Here is a 15949-nt window from a genome sequence, read left to right as displayed (position 1 = left end):
TGTTAAATAATAAACTTTGATTGTTTCATTATTTAAAATAAAATAACCCTACACATTTAATCCCCTTTCCCCTTATTACCTTATTATTTTGCAGGGGGGAGAGGGAGCATGCTGCTGGACATCCCTGGTGATCCAGTGGGCTAGTGATGTGGTCTGTACCTCCGCAGGGTACAGACCATGCCTTCCTCTCGCGAGAGCTGGAGTTTCAGAGCGTTGCCGTGGGTTACCACGGCAACGCTGTGAAAATATCGGAGATCGCGAGAGGGCTGCCCTGCGTGCAGCCTGGAGGCCGTTTGCTCCGTATCCAAACGGAACGGAGCACTTTAGAGCCTCTCTCCGGGCTAATTGGTAAGCTTGAGCCGGCAGGGGAGATTTTTTGATCTTCCCTGCCGGCCTCGATACATGTGCGGCGCACGGGGATTAGAGTGTGCCCAGGCACACCCGGCACACCCCGTGCGCACGCCTATGCCATTAATGACAACTCGTTGTACTCTATTCTTAAGCCAATGTTTACTATGATAGGTGTTTTGTTTTTGCCTTTACCATTTCGTGTGTTTTGAGAAAAATACCTAATTCACATTCATTGGAATATGCTTTTTACATAAACATCTATACAAACATATTAAATTTCTTAACTAGGTATATTTATTTACAGTTCTTCAACACCTGTTATCTACATAATGCTATGGTAACTTTCATAGTAATTTGTATTCACTATATTAAATAATGTTTGTCTTTGTGCAGTGCTGGGAGCATGGGAAACATTGGGGACGTTTTACAGCTCTGTCTGGAGTGTCAGGACACGGTATCACTATATAGATTGGCTCTGCGCTCTATCCAAGAGGTCATGCCAAATGCAAACGATAAGGATATTATGCGGGAGGTAAGATCTAATGTCCAAATAGTTTAAACACCTTCCCATTAATTCCTACATTTAAATATATTAAAAAAGATGTCAGTGGAACTCAAATGGGACATAGTCAAAAAAGGACTTCTGTAAATCTTGACCTTTGGAGTAGGTGGAAAATGGAAGCTGCACAATTCATGTTTTTAGAGTGTCCTCTTATCTACTGGAGGACAATGTTGCTCTTAACGAAGTTATGTATTGTTGAAATACAATTGTGAATGGTTCTATATCTAGATCTGGAGACACCTACCTTTTGTTTTTCTGTTTTTTAGATCTTACTTAACACGTCTGTGCCATTTTAAATGGAACCTGCACTACCCAAGATTATTTATATTATGTTAATATTATATTATTAATAAATGTGTTTGTGAAGTCTTAAAAATACAATCAAATGTAGAAGAGTATGTAAGTACATTTACCCCTTTCCTGAAAGTTTGGAATATGCAGCTTAATTTAATGTCTTCTGTACAGGTTCTCTGCTTGATCAGTGTCAGCCACAATGGAGTGAGTGAAAGTGAGCTGATGGAACTCTGTCCTGGACTGACGTGGACAGTACTATCCTACCTGATATATCATCTTCATAACATGGTATTACTAAGGTACAGCTGTGGTCTGCTTCAGTTCCAGCACTTACAGGTAATGCAACACGTCCTCCTTCCTTATAATAAACAGACACTTTTAATATATTTCTTCCATCTTTTACTCTTTATTTATGAAGCGCACTCACATTATGGGCTCTACACACTGAGAAGAAATGAGTTATAAATAACTAGTGACATTATTATTATTATTATTATTATTATTATTTTATTATTTATATAGCGCCAACAAATTCCGTAGCGCTGTACAATGGGTGGACTAACAGACACATAATTGAGATCAGACAACTGGACGTACAGGAACAGAGGGGGTTGAGGGCCCTGCTCGATGAGCTTACATGCTAGAGGGAGTGGGGTATAGTGACACAAAGGGTTGAAGTAGGGTAATTAAATAGTTTGTTAGAAAAGGGTTTATTGAGTGCTTGGTATGTCATTTTTGACAGTTGCAGGAAAGGAGTCATGGGGTGGGGGATTAGAAACCTGCTGACAGTGTAGTTGATATGCTTTAATGAAGAAGTGAGTTTTCAGAGATTTTTTGAAGGAGTGGAGGCTGGGTGAAAGTCTGATTGAGGAGGGAAGGGAGTTCCACAGAAGAGGTGCAGCCCTGGAGAAGTCTTGAAGGCGAGCATCAGAGGTGGGGATCCGGGCAGAGGATAGGCGTAGGTCTTGGGCTAAGCGCAGGGGTCTCGACGGGACATACTTGTGTATGAGGGAGGATAGGTATGTTGGAGCAGAATTATGTAGGGATTTGTAAGCAAGCACCAGAATTTTGAATTGGGCCCTATATCTAACTGGAAGCCAATGCAGGGACTGACAGAGCGTGGAGGCGTGGGAGGTGCGACCGAACAGGAAAATAAGCCTCGCAGCTGCATTCATTATAGATTGCAGCGGTGCAAGCTGGGAACATGTAAGACCGGTGAGAAGGGGATTGCAATAGTCAAGGCGAGAGAGAACAACAGCATGAACCAGTACCTTCGCTGCGTCCGGCGTTAGATATGGGCGGATGCTCGCTATGTTCTTGAGTTGGAAGCGACAGGATTTGGCTATCGATTGGACATGGGGAGTAAAAGAGAGGTCAGAATCAAGAAGAACCCCTAGGCAGCGAGCTTGCGACGTAGAAGTGATAGTAGCGCCATTGACTTGGATGGAGACAGACACAGGAGTAGCAGCAACAGCACTTAAGGGAGGAAAAACTAGAAGTTCTGTTTTGGACAGGTTGAGTTTAAGGAAGTGAGCAGCCATCCAGTTGGAAATAGCAGAGAGGCAGAAACACGAGTCAAGGTTGGTGGAGAGAGATCAGGGGAGGACAGGTGGATTTGTGTGTCATCTGCATATAAATGATATTGGAAGCCAAAGGAGCTGATGAGTTTACCAAGGGAGGCAGTATTATTATTATTATTATTATTATTATTATTGCAATTTATATAGCGCCAACAGATTCCGTAGCGCTTTACAATATTATGAGAAGGGATTTAACTATAAATAGGACAATTACAAATAAACTTACAGGAACAATAGGTTGAAGAGGACCCTGCTCGATCGAGCTTACATTCTATAGGAGGTGGGGTGTAAAACACATTAGGACAGGAATTTGCAATCAAATAAGGTGGACTGCCCTTTAGGAGAGGGCAAGAGACAGGTATGTGAGGTAAGGGTTAGTCTTGGAGGCCATACGCTTTCCTAAAGAGATGGGTTTTAAGGCACTTCTTAAAAGATGCAAGACTAGGGGAGAGTCTGATGGCGGTAGGCAGGCTATTCCATAGGAAGGGAGCCGCCCGCGAGAAGTCCTGCAAGCGTGAGTTGGCCGTACGAGGGCGGACAACGGACAGGAGGTGGTCACGGGCAGAGCGAAGAGACCGAGAAGGGACATATCTATGGATCTGTGAGGAGATATAAGAGGGGCTAGAGTTGTTCAGTGCTTTATGGGTGTGAGTTAGTACCTTGAATTGACTCCTATAGCATACAGGAAGCCAATGTAAGGACTGGCAGAGGGGTGAGGTGTGAGAGAAACGACTAGAGAGGAAAATCAGTCTAGCAGCAGCGTTCATTACGGACTGTAGGGGTGCAGTACGGCTTTTGGGAAGACCAATCAGGAGAGGGTTACAGTAATCCATGTGGGAAATTACTAGAGCATGGACAAGCTCCTTGGTAGTATCTGGTGCAAGAAAGGGGCGGATGCGGGCTATGTTTTTAAGATGGAATCTACAGGATTTGGAGAGGGTCAAGGAGAGAGTTGGAATTGAGGAAATGAGACACACGGGTAAAGACAAGCCTTTCCAGAAGCTTTGAGGAAAAAGGGAGCAGGGATATGGGACGGTAGTAGTATAGATAGAGAACAGTAGGGGGCCGAGGACAGAACCTTTGGGGACGCCGACAGAGAGGGGTTGGGGAGAAGAGGCAGTGTCAGAGAAAGAAACACTGAAAGAGCGCTGGGAGAGGTACGAGGAGCACCAGGATAAAGCAGTATCCCGTAGACCAAAGTTACGGAGAATGTGAAGAAGCTGTTGATGATCAACAGTGTCAAAGGCGGCAGAAAGATCAAGGAGGATTAGGATAGAGTATTGGCCGCGAGATTTAGCAGCAATTAAGTCGTTGGATACTTTGGTCGCAGCAGTTTCGACAGAGTGACCAGCGTGGAATCCAGACTGAAGGGGGTCAAGCAGAGAGTTGGATTCGAGAAAGTCTGTCAATCTGGCGTACACAACTCACTCGAGGATCTTGGAGGCAAATGGCAGTAGCGAGATAGGGCGGTAGTTGGATGGGGAGTTGGGATCAAGGTTGGGCTTTTTCAGAATCGGGGTTACAGTTGCATGTTTGAAGGGTGAGGGAAATGTGCCAGAGGAAAGGGAGAAATTGAAGATGTTAGCGAGAGGTAGAGCAAGAGAGGGAGACAAAGTGCGGATGAGATGCGAGGGAATAGGATCGAGGGAGTAGGTGGTGGGGTGGGAGGACATGAGCAGAGCAGAAACCTCTTGTGCTGTAGCAAGTGCAAATGAGCATAGGATGGCAGGGGAGTGGGGTTGGGTGTTGTATTGATAGCAGTAGGAGCAGTGGTGTAGCGTGGGTTGTCAGCACCCGGGGCAAGGCAAGTAATTTGCGCCCCCTAACCCGTGGATTTTAGCATAGTGCGTGGAGAGAGTGCCGTTTGTGCGTGGAGAGAGTGCCATTTGTGCGTGGAGGGGTGCTGTGTGCGTGGGGGGGGGGGGTTCTGTGTGCGTGGGGGGGTTCTGTGTGCGTGAAGGGGTTCTGTGTGCATGGAGGGGTTCTGTGTGCGTGGGGGGGTTCTGTGTGCGTAGGGGGGGTTCTGTGTGCGTGGAGGGTGCTGTTTATGTGTGGAGGGGTGCTGTTTATGTGTGGAGGGTGAACAGTGTGAACTTCAAAGGAATTAAAGGATAGGGCAGGGAGGATAGGTTGAAAGGTACATTGAGGGGACAGAAGGATGCCTACACTACCTCCTTTACAGTCGAGTCTGGGAGTATAGGAGAACTGTAGGCCACCGAAACATAAAGAAGCAGGAGTAGCAGTATCGGATGGGGACAGCCAGGTTTCAGTGAGTGCCAGTATTGTGAGTGAGTTAGAGATGATGAGGTCATGTATAGCTGTAGATTTGATATTACTACAAATGGAGCGAGCGTTCCAGAGTGCACACTGCATTTTGGTAGAGGAGGATAAACTGCAGGGTATTTGGAGGAGGTTTGCATGGTTTCTGGTTATTTTAGTGTGAGCAGATGAGATCAGGGGCCCTGGGTTGGGAGAGACGTCCCCAGCTGCCAGAAGTAGGAGGAGAGATAGTGACAGGAGGTGTGAATGGGTTTTATATAAGCGGCGACTAGGGTGAGATTGGGTTAGAGCAGGAGAGAGAGAATAGAGAAATGAGTGCAGGGCTTGAGATGAGAGAAGGGGGAGTGTAGCAAAGAGGGATTAATGTAAATGTGAGTGTGTTGTTGAGGGAAGTGGGTGGAAGGGGATATTTTGATCCTGAGGGAGATGAGAGAGAAGGAGAGGAGGAGAATATAGAGCATTGCTCTGATGGGTAAGTAATTAGAGGAAAGGAGAATGAGCAGAAGTATGGAGAAGGACTGGGTGTTAGTGGTTAAGAAGGTGGATTGTGCTCATTACTGGTAGTGTTTGCAGCTGCTATTTGAAATTATCTAAAGTTGTGTGTGGGATTCTATCTATAAATGTAGTAATAAACTTGGGGTGGGCGGGAATCTGAGCACTGTTCAGGTTTGCTAGAAGTGGTCTTTTAAAACTCAGACTGTGGAAGACAGAGATGATAGGGTCAAAACAGGACTGCAATAAAAGCTATGGAATGGAGATGCACAGAGGAGGTGAGGATTGGTCAAGCAAGACATTCGGGTGGGTATCAATAAAATAAGGGGGGGGGAGCAGAAATAACAGAGAAAGTCTTTAGAGATAATCAGAATGTTGAATAACATTTAAGTTAACAAACCAATGATGAGCAGGGCAGGGTGCAACTAGCTTTAGCATGCAGGACAAGACAAACTGCAGAATATATGTATGTACGAACAAACACTTTTTTATATATATATACATTTATACACGCACACACACATTAATGTGACACAGTTCTTAAACATACCCATTGTATTGTTTATTGAATAAATACTCAGCGATGTCCCTCTTGCTTCTGGATGAAGTCCATTTCTCTCCCCTCTGGACCGAAATCTCCCTCTATACATGCATACACCAGCGCATGCACAGTATAGGCTCCTCACTCATGCAACATACCTGTTTGTAGCCTCATTCATTGAAAACCATTAATGATTCATAACAAAAAATAATGATTTGATTCTACTGCTCATATGCCTATTTGTTTCCAGTTAACCCCTGCTGCTCTGCATTGGCTTATGGGAAATATGCAGTGCTGTAAATGCCTTTGAAAAGTTTTAGTACTCCTAATTTGTACGATAAGGATAAGAGAACAATTTTTTTATCCATATATATTTGAAATGCATTACATGTGCAGTTTATAACAATATGTGAAGCAGCATGTCCACCTGTATTGTCTCTTCAAAAATGCTTCTTAATATCAGCAAACCATATTGTAAGCTTATGTTAGTTTTCAGAGATATTGTGGAACATCTGCTATTATTCACAAACTCAATGACCCTTAGGAAAGATGAGAGTTAGTTGACTTATCAGACTGGGTTCGTGTTCAGGATTTTTCTGTTTAGGACAAACCCTTACGCAAAGTGAATTTCTCTGTGCTTTTAGATCTGCCGCCTCTTACAGTCCTGTGATTAGGTGTCTGTTTCTGATATAATTGTAATCCTAATTGTTGCTCTTTAGATTTTGAACTGAAAACCATCATTTGCAGCCAGCAAGCCTAAACAAATGTCCACAGTCCACAATCTAGATCTATGTTAAAAAAAATCACATTGTATTCTGTATGCTGCATTTATCTAAGGGGAGAGGGGTATAAGTATGTTGTCCATATTATTGGTATAATGCTTACTCACGTTAGACTCTATCCCCAGGCATGGGAAGCTGTAAGAATGGAGTACATGCAAGGAGGACAGAATATTGTATCTGAATACAGAGAAAAACTCATAAAACACTTTACAGCACAGCTAAGGTATTGTATGTATAGATACCAGGCTCTCCAAACCTGCATTTACTGGCATTTTATTTGTGAATTTATTTAAATATTTGTTAGATTGGAAATGAGACAATTCTCTGCCAGCCTGTGGCATAGTAAGACATACAATTCTACACATGGAGAACTAGAGGCACTCCAAGGTCCAAAAAAACACCTGGGGCTTGACCCCCAAATAGATGTGATCATCCATCCCCAAACCCCACCACTAGCCACTCTGAAACGCTTCATCTCAATCTACTGAAACTCTGCCTTGGAGTGCTATTACACAACATGTATACATGACCCAATCTTTCTAATTCCCCCTGCTCCTTCTCAATCTCCCAACTGATCCTTCCTCCTGCTCCTTCTTAGTGCCCTCAATACTCCTTCCCTGTCTTCCTACACTTTTCCATTGCCCCAATGCTCATTCTCTTTCCCCCTGGCTTCTCACTGTCCACTGCTCCTCCCATTCCTTTTCACTACTCTGAATGCTACTAACCTCTCCCCAATCCTTCTCATTCCTCCATGTGATCCGTCTCCATCATCTTGCTTCTTCAACTGTCCTCCGCTCCTTCTCTCTGCCCCCCTTTTCCTTCTCAGTGCCACTAGTTGCTGATTGAATGTTCCTTCAGGCTGTTACTACCAAGAATTTAATTTTCCAGTCAATTAAAGGAACTGGGAGGATATGTAAAGAGAAACTAAAAATCTAGCAGGGGGATTTTTAATAGTGACTGACGGTTCCCTTTTGAGATGGAGGAGTGTTGGTGAGGGTCATTGAGTGGGTAAGTGAGACATAGGAACATTTAATTAATTACCTACCTTAATGATGACATGCAGACCCAGACTCCTTAATATGATATGCCACATGTGCTTGTCAATTTGCTGGTGGCACAACAGCCCGTACTTCTGGAGGGGTTTGCAAGGCAAACCAAAGTCTTGCAAAGTGAAAGCAGTTCAATATCAACTTTGATATACAGTGATATTTCAATACACATCAAAGTTTAATATAATACTCTTTAAATTATGGATACTATAACGGTTAAGTTGTGTTGCTATACAATTCTTGGCAGACATTATAACTATAGCTATAGCTTTACGCAAGTGCAACTCTATTGAAGAAGAATTATCAGCTTGTTTACAAACACACTGGACCCATCAAATTCAGAATCATAAAGTTCTTGTTAAAACACAGAAAACACGTCTATCAATAAACCAATATTGAGAACATGTGTTCTGTTCATACGCCATCAAAGTGTTGGCAAATTAACTGAACAACATCTAAAAAGTTTATGCTATAGAAGAAATGACACCAGACATAAACCGACAATTTAAATTGATCATTTAAAGGAAATTGAATCCCAATAAGCACTTTAACAACAAATAATGTAGCTAAACATAACAAACTCATTTTTTTTTTGTAAATAGCACTCTAGCCATGTGGATTTGAGTAATGTGTAATGTTATTATTAACCCATTCGGTGTTCTCCTGCCAGTCAAGATAGAGTGACGTGGAGAAGTGCCGATGAACTCACGTGGCTCTACCAACAACAAGGGGAAAAGCAGAAACTGCACAAGTGTCTTATGAATCTCTTTGTAGCCCAAAATCTTTACAAACGGTATGTATTTCGTATCATAGATAAGTGCAATAATTACATGCCTTAATATTATAGCTGTGTCAAATTCCAAATAATACTATAGTTGGTGTATGCAGGTATACATTGACAACAGTGGAGAAAACCTGCTGTCTGTTAGCTGACATTAACATGCCTGAAATTAAAAGGACTCTACCTTTGACAGCAAATTTATATAGGCAGGGCTAAAAATGTACACTCGCTTGATGCCTGTTTTGTTGATTCTGTCTATTCTCTTGTCATATATTCACACTTATAAATAAAGATTGTCAAAAAAATTCAAGCAGTTTCCACTCGCTAATGGGAGTGAAAATTTAGCTCTGGTGAGTATGTATTGGACTCTCCAGGTTTGCAGTGCCGAGCAAGGCCCAGACTTGATATACTATTATTATTATTATTATTATTATTATTATGATGTTATTTATATAGCGCCATCAAATTCCGCAGCGCTTTACAATGGGTGGACGAACAGACATGTAGTTGTAACCAGACAAGTTGGACACACAGGAACAGAGGGGTTGAGGGCCCTGCTCAATGAGCTTACATGCTAGAGGGAGTGGGGTAAAATGACACAAAAAGGTAAGGATAGTATTAGACTAGTGACAGTTGCAGAAGAGGAATCAGTCAGGAGCTATTAACAGTTTAGAAGAAGTGCGTTTTTAACAGTTTTTTGAAGGAGTGGAGACTGGGTGAGCATCTAACGGAGGAGGGAAGCGAGTTCCACATTTCCACAGCCCTCGAGAAATCTTGAAGGCGAGCATCAGAGGTGGGAGTACGGACAGAAGATAAATATGTACACTGAGTATATTTATATATACACTGTATATATAAATATACACCGAGCAGCCGCAATATTACAATTATAGTTACAATGGCACCTCTCAAGGGGTTATTAGACCGCATGTAAACAATAAGTTATTTAATTTCATGTATTGGTAGCAGGAAAATGGGCAAGTAAAAATATCCGAGTAACTTTGACAAGGTTAGAGCATCTCCAAAACGGCAAGTCATGTAAGGTGTTGCCAGTATGGAGTGGTTAGCACCTAGTGATTAGTGGTGCAAGAAAGGACAATCGGTAAACGGGCGTCAGGATCATTTGTGCCCAATGCTCATTGATGCAAGGCTAGCCTGTCTGGTCCAATCACACAGAAAAGCTACTGTATCTCAAATTGCTGGAAAACTTAATGCTGACCATGAGAGAAATGTGTCAAAACACACAGTGCATTGCAGTTTCTACATATGGGACAGCATGGCTACATATTGGTAGGGGTAACAATAATGACCCCTGTCCACGGTCCAAAGCGCCTTTTGTGGGATGTGAGTGTCATTTTTTAATATCTGTATATAAGACAGGAAAATCAAGTCCTGACCCAAACTGTAATGTTGTTTTTCAGGGGACATTTTGCTGAATTGCTCAACTACTGGCAAATGGTGGGAAAAGACAAAACTTCAATGGCCACTGAGTATTTTGATGCTCTAAAACAATATGAAAAGAGCTGTGACGGGGAGGAGAGCATGATCCGCCTTGCAGACCTCTATGAAACACTGGGACAATTTCTCAAAGATTTGGGCCTTCTTAGTCATGTAGGTTGACTTCTCTGGCATAAACCTAGGCTGTTCATGGAAAGATCATGTCTGGACTTTACAAATGCTGGATATAAACACACATACAACCTATATAATTTGATTTTAGCTAAAAAGTAGGGCATGAACCGGAGAAAGCAAAAATGCACACATTATTAAGAAAACTTGCAACCTTTTCCTCCAGCAGACTACACAATGTTCATTCCAGTAACTATCGTTTGTTTATGGCAAATTCACTTTGATACTGTAGAAAGGAAGAGATACATTAAAGGGAAACTCCAGTGCCAGAAAAACGATCAGTTTTTCTGGCACTGGAGGGTCCCTCTCCCTCCCACCCACCAATGCCCGGTTACTGAAGGGGTGAAAACCTCTTCAGTGACTTACCTGGGACAGCGGCGATGTCCCTCGCCGCTGTCTCCGCCTCCGCGACGCTCCTCCTAGTGATTACGTCGGCCGGTGGGCGAGACTAATCTCGCTCACCGGCCGAGGAGACCTAATGCGCATGCGCGGAAATTCCGCGCATGCGCATTACGTCTCCCCATAGGAAAGCATTGAAAAATCATTTCAATGCTTTCCTATGGGGTTTTGAGCGACGCTGGAGGTCCTCACACAGCGTGAGGACGTCCAGCGACGCTCTAGCACAGGAAACCTGTGCTAGAACCCAGGAAGTGACCTCTAGTGGCTGTCTAATAGACAGCCACTAGAGGTGGAGTTAACCCTGCAATGTAAATATTGCAGTTTATGAAAAACTGCAATAATTACACTTGCAGGGTTAAGGGTAGTGGGAGTTGGCACCCAGACCACTCCAATGAGCAGAAGTGGTCTGGGTGCCTGGAGTGTCCCTTTAAGAAAATAATTAGATGGAGATCAGAATATCAAAAAAAAAAATGCTTACAGACCCAATATGTCTTGTGTGCCTCTGTCTCTCTGATATCAGTGTTGTATTCCAGACTATTGTATTGTCTTTTGAATATTTACTTGGGGTGTGTACAGGTATATGTTCTCTAAATCTGTTCAGTGATATACTTTCCATGAGCTCAAGTCCTGCAGGGCAGTGACACATGTCAACTTTTTGTTCACCACAACAAATTCAATACGCTGTAGTTGTTCTGGTGACTATAGTGTCCCTTTAAGAAAGATATTTTGTCAAAATGTTGCTTGGTGTCTTTGGATTGGGATTAAAGTAATTACTTTCGTCAAAACAAGAAGTGTGTCAGGACAGTACTGCGTGCTTGGTTATATATATGTTAACTCCAGCCATTCTAAGGCCTGGTAATACGTTTTACCTTAGTTTATTATGTTTCTGTGTTGGACTCAATTCTGCTTGTTGGACCCCTGCACTGTCCTGACATACTCCTTGTTTTGACGACGAAAATAATTACTTTAATCCCAATCCAAAAATACCAAGCAACATTTTGACAAAAAAATGTAAAAACACTGCATTATTAAAATTCTATATACAGAATGTTTAGGATGATGTGAGTGTTCACATTTGCAGAAGTTACAGGGCTATTCATTAAAGTGAGAATTCCAAGTTAATTCAAATGTAAGGCAAGACTAGTTGAACTGAAAGTGTAGCTAGCTGAGAGCATTTTTCCAATGCAAGTATTTTGACCTTAAATTTAAAGTTATTTTTTTATTCTCACTTTAGTGAATAACCTTGTAAATCTATCACATTTAAATCACTACTGAAATCATAGCCAAATCAAATGATAGTCAATGAATAGCATATCTTACAGTAATAAGAGATACCTGTTGACCTGTTGATACCTTTCAGCATTAATCCATTCTTATCTTCAGGAGAGAAAAACAATCCAGACGTGGACCCCTTGCCTAGAGGTTAAAAAGATCGTCTGGGGTTGCTTTATCTCTCGTGCAGAGGGAACTTGCTGGCATTTCGGATCTGGACTGCCCGTATGGGTGGGACCAGTCTGATATGCTTCAGATATGTTCTCTCTGTAATGGCACAAGATGAGCTAAAACCAGCTTGAGATCTGAGCGGGGACCCACCGAAGGGCAGGCTAATTGAGCTGTTGTCCATTCTCACCTCTCTTGCTACTTGTTTTTCTCTCCTTAAGTTTAAAGGGCAATCCAGATGTGGACCCCTTGCTCACGGTGCCTAGAGGAATATTGGCTATACCTCACTGATGATACCTTACAAGGTTGAAACAATCGTCTGGGGTTGCTATATCTCTCGTGCAGAGGGAACTTGCTGGCATTTTGGATCTGGACTGCCTGTATGGGTGGGACCAGTCTGATATGCTTCAGATATGTTCTCTCTGTAATGGCACAAGATGAGCTAAAACCAGCTTGAGATCTGAGCGAGGACCCACCGAAAGGCAGGCTAATTGAGCTGTTGTCTGTTCTCACCTCTTGCTACTTGTTTTTCTCATTCTTATCTTCAGTGTAAATGTCTAAGGGTGTATAGTAATATACTTTACATGTTCCCAAACACCAGAACACAAAACTCAAAACCTTTGTCATTTGTCTAGGCTGTGACCCCGCTGCAACGCTCACTCGAGATTCGAGAGACTGCATTGGATCCTGACCATCCAAGTGTAGCTCAATCACTACACCAACTCGCAGGAGTTTATCTTCAATCTAAGAAGTTTGGAAATGCTGAGCAACTGTACAAGCAGGCCTTAGAAATCAGCGAAAATGCTTATGGCAGTGAACACCTGAGAGTAGCTCGAGAACTTGAGTCATTGGCTGTGTTATATCAAAAACAAAACAAGTAAGATTGTGGGAGGTTCACTGCTTAGGAACAGAACATTTCACATGCATAGAAAGACATATTGTGCTAGTAGCCATGAACTCCGTTCCTCTTCTACTCATTGTGCTTATTCTGAAACAATCTACTCATTTAGTCGTATTCTACATGCATATCTCAAGCATTTCGGAATTCCTTTACTGTGTTTCTGCTAAGTAGCTGAAACAACAAAACCACAATCAGTGGATCTAGAACACTTTTTAAAATAAGTAAAAGAAACTCACCTCTGAATGCTACTTCTGCAGTCATGCCCTGAGGTTTCTCACTCAATATCGGTTCTTTAATCTAATTGTATGGGAGAACTATGCTTGTCAACTAAGTTATTTGGATCCACACAAAAACAGATGCATGTACACAAAGCCCTGTGGGAGATGAACTACCTTATAACACTATATATAACGTATTACCCAATTCTAAAGTTCCAATAGTAGCTTTCCCTAGTCAGCATTAACTAAGAGAAGACGCCAGCAGGCCAAACAGAAGGTGGGAGAATTAGTAAAATTCAGACAGATGTTGAGATCATGATACTGGAGAAATTAAAGCTGTACTAAAAGGCACACAAATGCTAATTCGTCATAGATATGTGAGACTTATTATGCTATAATTATCATTAATATATTTAATATGTCAATTGTTATGAATATTGCACGGTATGTGCAGACTCTCTCTCTCTCTCTCTCTCTCCTCTCTCTCTCTCTCTCTCTATATATATATATATATATATATATATAATATATATAATTATATCTATATGTATTGTTCCTTTCCTAAATAAATACTTTCTTGTTTCCTTAAATACAACAGTTTTTTTTATTTTATTTTTTATCTTTTGTGATTTCAATAGGTATGAGCAAGCCGAACAATTAAAGAAGAAATCACTGAGAATTCGCCAGAAAGCCGCCAGGCAGAAAGGGAGTATGGTAATGTGAATTTTTGACTTCTTAACATCAATGTTGACTTTGGCAGCTACTTAGTTCCTGTTGAGTATTTAAAGTGATAGAAAGAGATAGCAGATTTAATTATGCCAAGGGGTTTACAGGATTCCTGTCCCAGTACATTGTTACAACAATGAAATGTCTATTAATCTGTCACGGCTCCCTCCGAGCGGCTGCAAGTGACTGCACCCGATCGGTACGGTCACTAAGCTGAGCTGAGCCCATAGACTTACCTGTGACGCAGCGGACCACAACCTGATCCGCGTCTATACTGCGGTCCTATATAGCCCCGCATCTGGTGGGGTCAGGGGTCAAGCGGACGTGTGTGCTTGGTTACACTATATATACGTTAATTTCAGCCAATCTAAGGCCTGGTAATACGTTTTACCGTAGTTTACTATGTTTCTGTGTTGGACCCAATTCTGCGTGTTGGGCCACTGTACTGTCCTGACACACTCCTTGTTTTGACGAAATCCAAAGACACCAAGCAACAATTTTACAAAATATCTTTCTTAAGCTTGATAAGAACAGTTATTCTGTCGATTCTGCTTTGTGCCTTTGGTTTGCAATTAAAGAGATTAATGAAATAAAAACAAAGAATGTTAGATATTTTCCAATTTTACTCGACTGGCAAGCTGACTTTTTTCTCTATTGAACTGGAGTGAATTATTAGTTTTCTACCAAAGTCTAGAGGTGTAACCTCACTTTCCGGGTTCCAACATCCCTTTGGACAGTAAGGTAATTTAGTTGATTGAGTCACCATTTGCAAATCGCAAGATTGAGATTAATGCATCTGTCATCAGCGAATGGAGAGCTTGTTCTTAAGAAAAGAGAGTCCGTACTTCATAATGAACAGTCCATTCCTCAACTATTCTTAGTTACATTTCTTATAAACAGTATTAGTAATGAGGTCATGGTAAGGGGCCCTGTTTGTGGATCTGCAGACCTGATGTGGATGGTAAGGCACAGTGCAGTGTGCCAGGATCCTGCAGATTCTTATAATATTAAACAATAACAAACCAATACAAAAATCCTAATGTGTCTATGTATCTCCAATCTTTTGTGAGGGGCGAGTGGGGGAGGTGTTGACATCTCTGAGTTATGGAGTGCCCCAACTAAAGTGTGCTATTTGTTTGTCTTTCCAGTATGGGTATGCTTTATTGCGTCGTCGAGCTCTGCAACTAGAAGAACTCACCTTAGGCAAAGACACCTCTGACAATGCTCGGACACTGAATGAACTTGGTGTGCTTTACTATTTGCAGAATAACCTAGAGTAAGTATCGTTTATTAAAATACTGGATTATTAAATTAATTTTCAGAGCAATTTAGTGTAGCTGGGGTTACCCACCCAATTATTACAACAGACTTTAATGGGAGACAACATCCAATGTGTACATCAATTCTTACCACTTTCCAGTCGTTAACTGATTAAAGGGACACTCCAGGCACCCAGACCACCTCTGCCCATTGTAGTGGTCTGGGTGCCAACTCCCACTACCCTTAACCCTGCAAGTGTAATTATTGCAGTTTTTATAAACTGCAATAATGACCTTGCAGGGTTAACTCCTCCTCTAGTGGCTGTCTACTAGACAGCCACTAGAGGGCTCTTCCGGGATTATAGCACAGATTTTCTGTGCTATAGCGTCGCTGGATGTCCTCATGCAATGTGAGGACCTCCAGCGTCACTAAAATCCCCATAGGAAAGCATTGAAAGCATTTTCAATGCTTTCCTATGGGGAGGTCTAATGCGCGTGAGCGGCATTGGCACGCATGAGCATTAGGTCTCCCCCGCCGGCGGGCGTGATCAGTCTCCCCGTCCGGCTGACGTGGTGACGGGGAGGAGCGTGGGCGGACCAAGAAGCAGCGCCGAGGCACATCGTCGCTGCCTCTGGTAAGTCACTGAAGGGGTTTTGACCCCTTC

General features: G+C 42.3%; 1 protein-coding gene across 2 annotated transcripts in view; it reads left to right on the top strand.

Annotated features, from left to right (window-relative positions):
- The window catches only part of NPHP3 (nephrocystin 3), a 97139-nt gene that overhangs the window by 67901 nt on the left and 13289 nt on the right, over window positions 1–15949 (top strand). For both annotated transcript variants that reach the window (XM_063452163.1, XM_063452162.1), the window contains exons 17-24: window positions 745–883; window positions 1379–1543; window positions 7008–7105; window positions 8602–8724; window positions 10134–10323; window positions 12816–13057; window positions 13938–14013; window positions 15174–15301. In XM_063452163.1, coding sequence (XP_063308233.1) covers window positions 745–883; window positions 1379–1543; window positions 7008–7105; window positions 8602–8724; window positions 10134–10323; window positions 12816–13057; window positions 13938–14013; window positions 15174–15301 — 1161 coding nt within the window. The remainder of the gene's footprint in view (window positions 1–744; window positions 884–1378; window positions 1544–7007; window positions 7106–8601; window positions 8725–10133; window positions 10324–12815; window positions 13058–13937; window positions 14014–15173; window positions 15302–15949) is intronic.

The sequence above is a fragment of the Pelobates fuscus genome, chromosome 4 (genome assembly GCF_036172605.1).
Source record: "Pelobates fuscus isolate aPelFus1 chromosome 4, aPelFus1.pri, whole genome shotgun sequence".
Lineage (NCBI taxonomy): Eukaryota > Metazoa > Chordata > Amphibia > Anura > Pelobatidae > Pelobates > Pelobates fuscus.
This window is presented reverse-complemented; position numbering and strand designations above follow the sequence as displayed.